This window comes from Gekko japonicus, unplaced genomic scaffold (genome assembly GCF_001447785.1).
Source record: "Gekko japonicus isolate JY-2015 unplaced genomic scaffold, Gekko_japonicus_V1.1 scaffold697, whole genome shotgun sequence".
Lineage (NCBI taxonomy): Eukaryota > Metazoa > Chordata > Lepidosauria > Squamata > Gekkonidae > Gekko > Gekko japonicus.
Genome location: NW_015160230.1, coordinates 143396 through 157323, shown reverse-complemented (window position 1 = coordinate 157323; position 13928 = coordinate 143396). Strand labels below are relative to the sequence as shown.

The 13928-nt window shown below is 42.1% G+C and overlaps 1 protein-coding gene across 1 annotated transcript in view; it reads right to left on the bottom strand.

Moving 5' to 3' along the window:
* SARS (seryl-tRNA synthetase) overlaps positions 1 to 4252 on the bottom strand; it is a 14933-nt gene extending 10681 nt beyond the window's left edge. The window contains 2 exon segments of the mRNA XM_015412121.1: positions 2362 to 2472; positions 3967 to 4252. Coding sequence (XP_015267607.1) covers positions 2362 to 2472; positions 3967 to 4102 — 247 coding nt within the window. The 5' untranslated portion in view covers positions 4103 to 4252.
* Between the last annotated feature and the right edge of the window lie 9676 nt (positions 4253 to 13928).

Here is a 13928-nt window from a genome sequence, read left to right as displayed (position 1 = left end):
AGGTAACTTTGTAACCATACTAATCAGGGGTAGGATGTATGAAGTGAATCGTTAATAAAAACTGAGGTAACTTTGTAACCATACTAAATCCAGCTCATATGTTGCCAACAAATAAGTGTTTTTGTTTTTCCACACAGTCTTTGAAACTTTGAGGAGAGAGCCTTTCTTTTCAGTTGCTCCTTTTAACTTGCAAGCATAGGTTTCTGAGTTTCACTGACTATTCCAGTTTAGAAAAACCAAATTCCCAAAATCCTTCTCTATACACAGACCAAGGATCACTCCTCTTTCAAAAGCTATCTCCCTTTTCACTGGGCAGGGATTACTTTTAGGCTTTAATGGGGATCCTTATTAATCCACTCATTCCTTCTTTGCCTCCTTCCCATTCTTCAGTCAGTACTAAACTGTCTCTTCTTCAACTATCAGTTCCCAACTATCATTTCTTAACTGATGCCCTCCACAAAATTCAGTTTAACAGCCTGTCACTCAAAGGTTTTCAGACTCTGTGAGGCATTAGCCCTTGATAGTTCATCACAGATGCTAGTTATGCTTTAGAGATCAAATGATTTCACCTGCCATGCCCCTAGTGGGAAGTTCAGCTATATAAACATGAACTTTCAAAATAAATGTACAGGTACATTCATAACGGTAATGAAACTACTGCAGCAGATATAACATTTTTACTTTAGTTTTCTGTTAGTAAATTAAGGATGCCTGCCCTTGTCTGAGGAGATAAACAAATCTGGTGTCTAGGGATGGGCATGAACCAGCTCATAAACTAAAGTTTGTGATGAATTTTGGCCAGTTCATGGTTCGTGAAGTGTGTGGCAAGTCAACCGGCACAAACGTTTCACAAACGTTCAAGCTATTTGTGGAGGTTTGTGTTGGTTTGTGAATGGATAAGTTTCCAGACAGTCTCTGCTCAATCTAAATATTTACACAACTTCAAAGCAACGGGGGGGGGGACTTGGAGGGCATATAGAGGCACATCCGGGGGAAGTCCCCTGCAACTTTGATGTCTCTAGCTTGCACAGGATCCATTCTATACACTCATGAACTAGTCAGAACGACCGTCTGTGACAGGTGGTCATTTTGACACACGGGTGTTTATAGAGTGGATCCTGTCAAAGCTAGAAACACCAAACTCGCAGGGAACCTCCAGCTGAGTCTCCTCTACCTGCCTTCCATGTTTGGTGAGGACTGGATTTACACAGTCCAAATTACCCCCCCCCCCCAGAACATGCCCCCAGGGCAAATGACTGCCTGTCATTTCCGCAGAAAGCACTTTCCTGGGGGCACCTTCTTTGGGAGGCCATAACTCAGACCCCGTAAATCCAATCCTCACCAAACATGGAGGGCAGATAGAGGAGAGTCAGCAAAAGATCCCCTGTGAGTTTGGTGACTCTACCTTGCACAGAATCTGTTCTACAGAGTCACAAACTGAACCAATTCATTTAGCCCCCAAAAGTTTGTGATGGTTCACAGTTCGTGAACTGAGCAGTTTTTCCACACAGTCTTTGAAACTTTGAGAGAGTCAGTCTTTGAAACTTTGAGAGAGTCAGTTCCTGCTTTTAACCTGCAAGCATAGGTTTCTGAGTTTCACTGACTATTCCAGTTTAGAAAAACCAAATTCTACTTCAGAACGTCTATATTTTTAAATAGTGTACTCCAATGTTAAAATTAGTGGTATGGCTTGTTCATTCTCTCTCATTATCCCTTCCCCCCCATACTTAGCATGCATTAATACATCTCCAGTTCTGCAAAGCCAATGGTTTTTCATATCATGATTCAAACTGTGTATCTTTCCCACAAAGCTAATCACAAAATAAAATGGCACCCCTGAAAATGATTTTCCTGGTTCATGCCCATCCCTACTGGTATCCTCTCCATGTTTTTCAATACAGGAAAAATGAAAATATTGGCAGGAAAGTGGTGTAGCTAGCTATATGAAAATGCAGGGTTCAGTTTCTACTTTCTCTTCTTATGGAAGACTTGCTGAGTTCATCAAATTGCAAAGAGATATTTAAACACAGCATGATGGGCTGGATAAAAGTAGAATGATGTTTTTATCACCACTTTCGGTTCATAGGTTTCTGAGTTTCACTGACTATTCCAGTTTAGAAAAACCAAATTCTACTTCAGAACGTCTATATTGTTAAATAGTGTACTCCAATGTTAAAATTAGTGGTATGGCTTGTTCATTCTCTCTCATTATCCCTTCCCCCCCATACTTAGCATGCATTAATACATCTCCAGTTCTGCAAAGCCAATGGTTTTTCATATCATGATTCAAACTGTGTATCTTTCCCACAAAGCTAATCACAAAATAAAATGGCACCCCTGAAAATGCTTTGATAAGCTGACAATCAGAATCTATAACATCAATAATATCAATAAATCACACCTTCATTTTCTCTCCTATAGTTTTGCTGCACAGGTTCTTCAGTTTGTTCAGATTGTCTGCACGGAATCTGCCTAGAAAGAAAATTTAGAAAGGATACTTTTTAAACACCATCACAGATCTGTTGAACTATTTGGTTACCTCTTTTGGAGGCATAAAATAGGTTAAAATAATTTGTGTTCAAAGGGAGACAAACTTTGAGAGGAGAATAGCAAACATGGAAAATAGAAGAGCTAAAGATGTGGAAGGGGAATAGGACCAGGGTGGGAAGGACAGACTCATTCTACGAAAGACAGAAAGGTAGGTAGGTGGATGGGAGGGAAAGGGATGGGCTGCCAGGGGAAGGGAAAGCAAAAAGGGTAGGCACTGCTGCAGGCACAGCTGGGGAAGAGAAAGAGGAGAACCAAGAGGGAGAAAGTGACTGCGGGAATGAGATCATTTGTGTAAATCTAATTTACAAGGCATTTACACCAAATGCATTGGTTTTGCTTTAAACATTACTCCATTTTTTTCACTTTATTATTCTAGTAGATTTCAAAATTCTTTTCCCCATCCCCAATTCTGAAAAACCCTTACTTTCGGCCCCAGTGCAGAGGAATTTGTTTTTTCCATTGTCTGCTGAAATCAACTAGGTAAGTTAGCGGTGACTAACATCAGTATCCACTGATATCAAAGGTCCTGTGAACAACTAACCTCTAGATCATTATTCTGGAATACTGCTTCTCAACTAACTCCCAATTTTGGCAATGTTGGAAAACTAAGACCACAACCAAAGACTGGAATCTAAGCACTCTTACAAAAAGCATAGCTACCTCAGGTACCTGACAGACCCCTTCCATATGTTCTTTTTCAGCCTGGTTAGTGAGTATCAAGAACATTTCTCATATTTTGTAATTACCTAACAGCTTTGGTCAACAGCTTCCTCAAATTAAAAGGGTTATGATCCCAAAATGTTATTTCATAGAACTATCTTATGTTTTTAGAAAGAATTGTACTTGCTTAAAACTAACTGTAAGATAACTGTTGCCAGATTCAACTTGCCAAAACAAACAAAACCTAGAACTGCAACTCTCCTAAGGCAGCACAGCTAAGCCGAAAACGAATCTCTGCTGTTGGATTTGCAGCATCCATGATCGTTACAGCAGGATTGCATCAGACAAGGCAGCGCCAATGCCTGAAGAGCGACCTGCCAAATCGGACACGCGCTGAAAGGCAACGAGGTCCTGAAACTCGGGGAAAGCCGTTTTAACACGCGTTCCTTTTTTTTCTACACTCGTCCGTGGGATGCCTAGTTCTTAGGACAAAACAGAGAAAAACAAATACGGAACTGCCTTGAAGCACGGCTGCTCTGTTTCAAGATGCCCCCCTCAGCCGCCTTCCCCGCCCTCTCACCTGGCCAGGAACCACACAGCAGAGGCAAAAAACCCCGTTGCCGCAGGAGCCCAGCCTACCCAACAGGCAAGACAGAAGTGGGCAAAGGAAGGCGGCTCAAGGGGCCGATGAACAGGTAGCCTTTGTAGGGTCAGCCACTGCCCCTCCCCCCGCCCATTCCTCAGCCCCACACCTACATCTTCGCCAGGCCCCGTCGGCGGCCACCAGCGCATCCACGAGGGCCGGATCCTTGAAGCGCTTGAGCTGTGTCTCACGAACGAGGGCTGGGTCGCCGCCCTTGTCGGCGCGGAAAAGGTCCAGGTCAAGCACCATGGTCACCACCGACTGACTGACGGACACAGACGCGAACGGCCGGACTACTGCCGCTGAAAGGCACACCCTCGCCTGCGCCAAGCAAAAGGAGACAGACAAGCCAGCCGGCAGGATGTACGCACGCGCAGTGCAGACATCATGGAGAAGAGGTACTGCGCGTGCGTTTGGACATGGCCGCTGATCAAAGGCTAGCTGCGCATGGTAGCTACGAGAAGTTAATAGCGGCCCCTAATGGTGATCTGCATGATCGCTCCCGGCACGAGACCTTCCCAGCAAAGAACATCGTGGGGTTGTTTTATAATCCTTGGGTTGAGAAACCCCTTAAGATGTGTTTAATTTGGCTGGCTCACTGTGATCACCATGACTATGGGGGCCTAACAATGGCTAGGGCTTCGGCAACAGAATGTTAATGTCTGATGACTGGGAATGACTCTCTCAGTGGGTAATTCAGTTACACTGGCAGGGTGTGCGGCAGGAGCTCTGCAAATGAGTGTGTGAAAAATCGCCCCTTTCAGTTTGTGTTAGGAGATTAGAGTTTCTAGCTGCAGTTGGTGGTGCAGCCCCTTTGTGTGTGGAGGGGTGGGGAGCACGGGTTTGGGGGAGAAGCTGATCTCCAGCAATCTGCTACCTCCTAAAGGCCTGACTGCTTCCATGTGCTCTGCTTGCATACTTTAAATAAAGGAAATGTTATCCATAAATCTCCAGAGTTCTCTTGTCCAAGAAAAACCAAGGGTGGTGGTACTGCTCTTGTAAGTGGGGAGTACCTGCCCTGTTTTAAAATTGTCGTGCTACCCAGTGCTTTCTTGGAAGTACTACACTGGAAAGTGTCATGTTGTTATCACCCCATTCACAAAACTCTTGTAAGTGGGGAGTACCTGCCCTGTTCTATAATTGTCGTGCCACCCAGTGCTTTCTTGGAAGTTCTACACGGGAAAGTGTCATGCTGTTATCACCCCATTCACAAAGTGGCTCTAAAACTGGGGGTGTCAAACATGCAGCCCGGGGGCCAGATCAGCCCCCCGGAGGGCTTCCATCAGGACCACAGTGGAACTGGCCATCTCCTGCTTCCAGTTCTGCTGTGGTTGCTGCATCATAGCTTGCTTTCCCAGACTCTCTTAATCGCTCAGCCATTTCATGTTTTAACCTGGGTCCTAAACTCAGAACTCTGAGCATGAGATTTCTGTGGTGAATGTCATTAAATCAAAAGTAGGTTTGCAGCTTACAGAGCTAATGTTTTAAGCATGTTTTTATTTTAAGGTGGAAAAAATCTTTATGTTTGTGTTCTTTATAAAGTTTATATCTCCACTACCTGGCATTACATTTTATGACACACATGGCCTGGCCCAGCAAGGTCTCATTTATGTCAGATCCGGCCCTCATAACAAATGAGTTCGACACCCCTGCTCTAAATGCTATGAACTTTAACAGAATTGTCAACTTTGTGACATAGCTCATTGATTCTGTCATCTGAACATCAGGTCTTGTGATAAATAGGAGATTCTAGTTCTCATACTGTAATTAGGGAACAACAATTAAGTTTATAAAAGCCTAATTACTACTAGCACTAAAGTAATTTTTTAAAGTTTATTTTTTAGATCAATTATTCTTACTCACTCTTTTTGTACTCAGAAGAACTATTGGATAGAAGTGAGTTGCTTTCACATTGCTGAAATCACTGACTATATAAAAGTGTTTGTAAAAACAGCAGAACCTGGCCTAAATGATGTTACCCAAAATGAAGTAAGGATGACTGTATAATAAACCTGTGAGCTCCATCCTGGTTACTAATTTACAAATTCCACCAGTAATAAATGCACTACAAAAACCAGACCATAAGGTAGGAGCAGCCTTATATGAGAACAGGCCTACAGGGTGTTTCTCAGTGTTTTCTGAACGCTCCCAGATTGCCTCCTGTGTGCAATTGTACAAAGGACAATTGAAACATAGGCTGGGGCCCTTGAGTGCTAATGTTGGACCTCCAACACAGCACACATGTAAAACCTATACTGTAACTTTCACTTCTATGTTCCATTGAAATGCAGTCACTATTGCACATTTCCCAGGGTATATTTTGAAAGCATAGTAGCACTTTTTTTGAAACTCAGTAGGTCAGGAGAGCCTGGATGGGAGATCCTCTTGTATTAGGGATGCTTCCTTGAATTTCCATGATGGAAGGAAGGCAGGATAAAAATAAAATAAATATGCAGTGGGTGACTCCTCTTAATTGGTCTGTCTTTGCTTTAACAGTCCTCTGGTAGCAGCATGAGAGAGGGGGCACAAGCAGCACTTTAACAACAAAGTTTAGTATGGCAAGACATAGTTAGTTTAGGACACAGATAGACCTTCTCCAGAACTGCAGCTGAGGTTGGGTTTCTTCAATCCCTTAATGAAAACTTGTGATCAGCAAAACTGTATAAGTCTACATGGACTTTCTAGAGGTCCAATGTGCTGTAAACCAGCCTCCATTTTATTTAATCTGTGGCTTGGATGTTGGTTTAGACAGGATGTTGTAAAAGATGAGGTACAGTGATTGGTGGTCCAGAGATAGGCATCTACTTTATCCCACCCCTGTCCAGCAAAGAGATCATCCACCACAAAACAGTGGAAAGTACACATTTTTAAACTTTTCATACAAAAATGTACATGTAGCTCTTGCCCAAAAGCAGCTATAAAATTATTTTAAAATCATAAATGAAGGAAACCAATCCCATTTTGCTTATGTAGCAAAGTATATGGTTGTTTGTCAGCACAACGCTGAAATATAGTCACACAGTTTTATAAATATAATCCAGTCAATTCTGTAACATACAAAGTTGCAAAAATTCATTTTCATCTGTGTAAGAAAGTATCACATTGAAGTCTCTGATTAGCATTTTATGACCCTGCCTAAAAAAAAAGTTCTCAAAGATTTCTGCTCAGACACTAAAATATCTTGTATGTCGATCATATATTACAATTTCATCCAAAACTGCTTTAACCATGTACAAAATATTTGCAAAGACAAAAAGCCAGAATAATAAATCACAACTTCATACAAAAACAGAAGTATTGATGCTATTATAGGCAAAGGTATACTTCTGACCTCAGTCATAACTCTGAATGGAACTTAGCATCAAGTCCAGTGAATTACCAAAGGGCCACAACCACAAATTACCATCCGTGGCATACACCAGCCAAGTCTAGAAACCTAGGGAGCAATCTTAAATAGGATTATTTAGAAGTAAATTCCATGTTATTCAATAGGCCTTATTCTCAAGAAAATGCACTTACAATTGCCACCTAACATTAAAATGGATATTTATATATACACACCACTCTCCTTCCCATAGCTTGATTGTTCTGGAGTAGTTCATGCCAGCAGTCTTTTCCCAACCTAGTTCTGAGATTTCCAAAACAACAAGGTGCCTTAGCCACTATTGTTCCTTTCACCGGTAGTTTAATCAGACTCTGCAACCGGAATGTACTCCTGGTTATAAATAGTTATAATAAAGAATGGTATAATCCAGAAGTCTCCAGATGCAATAACATTGAAAAAGTACCTTTTATTTTCTTTTGATGCCCCTTAAAGTCTGATTTCTTATCCCTCACATTTATGAATACTTCAGAGGGTACCTCAGCTTTCTTGTGCCATGGCTCTCTTGTGCTTTTTCAGCACAGTAAACCAACTCCTTTTCTTCTGGCTGGAAACAAGCAAGATGATCATTTGACCCCTGAATTGCTTGAGGCACCAACAAACCTCCACTTCCATCCTCCAAGAAAAAGTCTGAAATTATATTGTAGAAAGAAATTGACATGACATAGATTGGGCTTTATGGTTACTGCAGCAATTCTCCATTTGAATTGTGCTTTCCCCATACAACATTACGATCAAAACTGCACAATGTGTGACTCACTAAGTCACTCAGACATGGCCCACTAGCAATTTGTGGCAGTTCACCAGGTGAAAACCCCCCGTCTTTCTGATGCCTGTCAAGGACTGTAAAAGCAGGGATGTTGCCAAGCACTTATAGCTTCGTACAGCTCCATACACCACAAGTTGCGCAGGCCTCCTCAAACTAATAATTCTTAAGCAATGGATAAAGAGAAGCTACTTATTAGTTTATCTAGACTTCGTGTGTGTGTCTTTTATTTTTAGAAGCTACTTATTAGTTTATCTAGACTTCTTTGTGTGTGTCTCTTTTATTTTCCTTCACATAAGGAAACCTTGGTGTCCCACAACACATACAGATGTATGATCACACACTCTCTTGGACAAGGAAGAAATAAACAGCTTTTTACTGTGCCTGTAGATCTTATCAACACCAGCAAGGCTAAAAAGGGTCATTCTTGGACTTCTCTAGTGCTCCTCTGACCAAGACATTGCCTCAGCAAGCTACATGACCTTACATGCGGGCCTGTCTCCCATTCATACTGGAATGGATGGGCCAAAGTTCTTTGACTGTGGGCCTTTGCAGATACCCAGCTCTTGGTGCCCCACAGGGAATGAAAGCACCATGGACAGATGTTCCCTTAAAGCATCTCCTGTTGAGGGTTGTCAGGTCCAGCTTAGAAAATCACGGGAGATTTGGAGGTGGTGCCTTGGAGGAGAAGAAGCTCAGCACGGATGCAATATAGTGTGTCCTTCAAAGTTGCTGTTTTCTCTATGGGAACATACCTCTGTAGTCTGGAGATCAGCTGTAATTCTGGCAGAACTCTAGGCCCCACTTGGGACTCCTGTCCCTTCAGTTCCCTGGCACTTCCTTTCCAACCACTGCATAATGGAAATACTTGGGCCACTCTGACTTACGAGTGTTGTCCTTAGTGTGCTTGAATGTTACTTTAAATAACAGCTTTAGTGTAAAACCACTAATCTAAGTCTCTGTTTAAACCAAGGCTTGGATCGTACAACTAGTCTGTGTATCTTGTAGTAACAACAACCAAAAGAGATATATAAATCCTGATTTCTTTTAAATTGTTATAGCACAGCCTTTGTGCAATGACTGTACTTTATATATGTGTGTGTGCGCGGACACACACACTATTGTCGTCACAGTCAGGCAAAACAGTATATTTCTGCCTTTTCAATGCATGCTTATAAATGGAGTATGGAGTAAAATCTGTACTATTGGTTATGAGCACAGATTTGAAAGGGTACAATTTATTTCAGTTTAAGAAATACTATGCTTATGCAAAGGTGACACTGGAGACACCATAGCATACCTTCAATCTGTTTATTGTCTCTGAAGGGGGAGATTTAAATGCTGTGACTGAGAACCTGCCACACCTAGAGTTGTCAAGCCCTCAGCATTCCAGATTCTGAGATTCAAAAAGCTGGCCTGGTGATATCATAGCACTGGGCCTGGAAATGTTGCATGTACTAATAGCAGTATTTCCGTGCAGCACTAGGAATTGTACTGCATGTTCATCTGTGAATATGTGATAGGCCTTGAAGCGGGGGGGGGAGGGCGCTAGCTAATGTGCCACACCAGCAGCTGCCCTAAATCCAGTGCTGTGGAGGGCCATGAACACCCACAGACATGCCTCCTAGCAGGCAGAAGGAAAAACAGCAGGCTCCCACCTCTGCCACTCTCAACTGTCCTATCAGGGGCTTGATCCACCTACTCATAGTGACAACCACTCATAGCCACCTCATCCAGGGCTCAGGCAGCTGGCTTAGCACTGGCTGCTTGTGCCTGCTCCATCAGAGGCTCGGGCCACCAGGTTCTGGCAATGGTTCTCACCTCACATGGGGCAAGGGAGCCCCGGTGGCAGTGGCAGTGATATGGGACTTTTAGTCAGTGATCATGGACTCTTGCTCCCTCTAAGTTGTGGAGTCTTGTGAGCAAAAATTCTACTTTGTGAGCTACTGGCATTAAAGTTGTGAGTGAGCAATTTGGCTACTGTATAAATTAGTTTGCTCTGGTGTTATCCTTCCTGAGCTAAGGCAAAAATGTGTGAGCCAGAGGCTAAAAAACTGTGAGCTAGCTCACACTAACTCAGCTTAGAGGGAACACTGGGCCCCAGAATCCTTGCCTGCTTTGAAAAGACTGAGTTTTTCCACACACAAAAAACATGGAAATTAACTATGTGTTAAACATAAAATGTCGTTAGTTAATGCCAGATTGGCTCTCAAGTCCACTTTATGTCTGCAGTAGTTAACACAAGCAAGAATACATAAAAGTCTTAGAAGCCATTATGTGTGGTACAGGCCTTGAAATTTCAATGCTGCTCTGTAAAAGAGCCCCAAAACTGATTCTCTGACCCCAAACCTGACAGCCCTAACCACATCTGTGAAGCATCCTTCCCAGAGAGACATCACACATTTGTTGGCATGTTGAAATCTGTCCAGCAGGTTTACCAAGCCCCAACTGCCCACCTGTCTCCTCAACCTCTTAAGAAGAGAGATGGTGAGAATTGTTGTGGGCTTTTTGCTAAAAAAAAGAATGCTTGAGAGGAACTGGCAGTTTCTTCAGCTGTGGAGGAGGTTTCCTTGAATAGTTCTTTATGGCCTTTCCACTTCAGTGCTGATTTGGCCTGCACTGCTGGGGCAGCCTGCAACTGAAGAATTGGCTGTGTAGTTCAAGTCAGTATATGAAAATGGGGGTTGGGGGGGGCGCCACAACCATTTCATTTACCTACCTCCTATACGATTTTCTTCATGCCTTCTTTGGCTCCCCTTTATCTGAGTGCCCATTTCACAGCAGTATTGCCAACTACCTGGAGAAAAAAATCATCCTATCCCTTTAACAGTGGCTTAATAGGATATTAGTTACCAGGTGATGCCATGAAAACCTCATGTCTACACATTAAAGGGACAGAACATTTTCCTCCAGACCTGCTAGTGCCTGTTTCACAGTCCTTTGCCTGTTGTGTCCTCTTCCTTCAATCATCTTACTTCTGGAGCTCCTACTCCTTGACGAATAACTTCCCTGCCTCCCGAGACTGCTTCCCAACCATAAGCCTGCCCCTGCAGCCACTCTTCTCCACAGAGCCTGTGGAAGGTTTTAATTATAACTTCTCTCATTGAAACTGGACCTGAAATAATATGATACTTTGTACCCTAAACAGCCAGACTGTTCAAGGGCATTCCATTGCCATAGCTCAGCCACTCAGTTTGAGAAGATTCACCAGCATGAATGCAATCATGGTAAGCCAGCCATATACAGATGTACTATGTGGCAAAATTGAGGAACTGATGGCAGTGAGCCCTTTAATAAGCAGGAAAATATCAGGTGGGAGATCAAAACAACACTGCCTCCTTCTGAAACTCCCAAAATGGCAGGAACCAAGGTCACTGCATACATGCTGCCCTCATAAGTTTGCAGCAAAACAGTGTGCAAGCATGAGTTATCATACAGCTTACTTCTCTTCAACCTGAAACCAGCTCGGAGAAGAAACAGGCCTTGAAGGGTGTGTGCTCTCCAAATTGCTTTTAAAGGGACTTCCCCCCTTTCAGTTTAAAGGATTATGGGGGAACTGCACTATTGCTGTGCATGTTGCATCCTATCAGTGATTTCTTTTTGACCTCAATAGGATGTAACACATGCAATTAATGTGGTTCCTAGATCTCCACTTATACAGTACAGGCAGCAAATCAAGGTGTGTGGAAATCCAGCGTAGCTGGAGAATCAGAATAGTGCAAGTTAAACTTGCATGAAGGGGGAAAAGATTGTAGGCTTACTGTACATTTTTCCAATTAATTGTTTTATAATAAGGTTACTCTAACTGGCCAAACAAACAAAGAAATGAAATTTCAACATTGGCCAGGCAATTGTCAGCAGACACTGACTGAATCCAGGAGCACAATTTGTGACCAACCCAGACAAAATAGAATGTCCTAAATCAGAGGTCATTACAACATCACAATTGAATAGGTGTACTCACAAAGTAAAATGGTATTGTGTTGCATTCACCCCTGTGGCAGCTCACTGGATTCTTTTGGTTACACTCAGCATGAAGCTGGGTCACTCAATTTATCACACAGATGTCCTGTGTCTGTGCTGGACAAGCTATCTTTAGATCTTTCACATTTGACTCTGTGGCCTTTAATTTAGTATGAATTAAAACTAATTCATTTAGGCTGTGGTCACACACACACTAAATAATCCACTTTCAATCCACTTTCAGTGCACTTTCCAACTGGATGTTACTGTGTGAACTGGCAAAATCCAGTTGGAAAGTGCATTGAAAGTGGATTGAAAGTGGATTATTTAGTGTGTGTGACTGCAGCCTAGTATTGAATGTGTTTGGGGGGAAGTCCTGAAACACTTTACTCATTGTTTGCCACTTAAGGATTCAGGGTACCCATCAACCTTTACGAAATTACATAAGGAAGAATTTGGGGAAAAGAAAAAGTTATCAGGATTTGGAAATAAAAACCCAGGATCAAAAAAATGGGAATGTGTTTCTTGATACAAATCAGGCTGGGAGAATTGAATAAATGTTCAACATATGATACATTTTGCCAATGAAAGTAAGGAAGATTTATTCAGTGTGTATTGTTTTTGTTTGTCCTATACAGATTTTTCCCCTTTGCTTCTTTTTTTGGTTCCATCAAAGTTGTATTTAGGATTCATCTTAGGAATGACTTTTCAAAAATTTGTGTGCCATTTGTTTAAGGTAGTATTAACCCACTTGTACTGTTCTATTTACTAACTGATGCCTTCTTTACTAGTAAGGTTTTCTATTTTCTCCAATGCAAATAATTTTTAAGTGTATTTTTCTAAGAGCTGTGCCACATATCTTGTAACTGATGCAAAAGAGATAATTCTCTGCCTCTGTTTGCTGTGCAGGAGGTCACATCTGACAATCACATTAAGTGCCCCTAATACTTATAATTTAAAATTTATATAATTTATAATTTATGTGGCTTAAAGGAAGTAGGCTTTTATTCTTCTGGAAAGGAGTTGGGTGTCATACAGAACAGTTATGATGGAAGTTCTTCCTGATCCTTGATACCATGTAAAAATTAAATTTCTCTCATTTCAAAGGAAAGCTTTCCAGTAAGGAAGATATAATATTATCAAGGATAGCACACGTTTTCCAGGATGACAATTGTGAACAGCAGTAACATTTTTTAAACCACTCTCCTAAGATCGGAGTTTTTAGATGCTGAAGAAAGCTCACGGGTAAGTTATTTCACTGTGAAAATATTCTGAAGGGCCAAGAATGAGCCACAAGAGTCACACTGAATTTTTCCCTGTGTCACCATTACTACATAGAAAGGTGTGGGAGGTGTAACTCCTCTGTCTGGGATGCAAAATTTTGCAGTGTTTAAAGCATATTCTGTCATTGTCTCCAAAACTGATGGGTTGTGACAGGATATAAAGAACCTCCTAGTTTGCTCAAGGAGAGCCAGGAAAGGGCTTTCAGCTTTAAAGGAAAAGCCTTTCCACAGCTACTTTAACCTGCTTTTTTTCTCTGCTATGATCCTCCTACAGGTGAGTGAGGTGTAGGATCAGAAGAATCCTGCAATTTGTACCCCACTGTCTTGCATCCCAGCTGAAGAGTCATTCTGAGGCAGACAGGCCTCAGCAGCGAGACCCTTTAGCAGAAGGGAAAGGGCTTTTGAAAGTCAGGCCTCTGTACCAAGAAGCAGAGGGGGGAGATTTAGGAGCCTGCCCCGAGGGCTGATTTCATGTCCTATGGAGCATTAGTTGATGTGAGAGCGTGAAGAAAATGCAACTATTGCCACTGGCTTTACTTTGGATGAGATAAGTGTTGTGGAAGGGTGTAGAAATTCAGATCTTGAGTTCATTTCAGCCCATTGTGCCAGAAGAGGAGAATGCAAGAGACATACAAATATGTATCTACATATAATTTTAAAAGCACACTTGTATTTGGCATG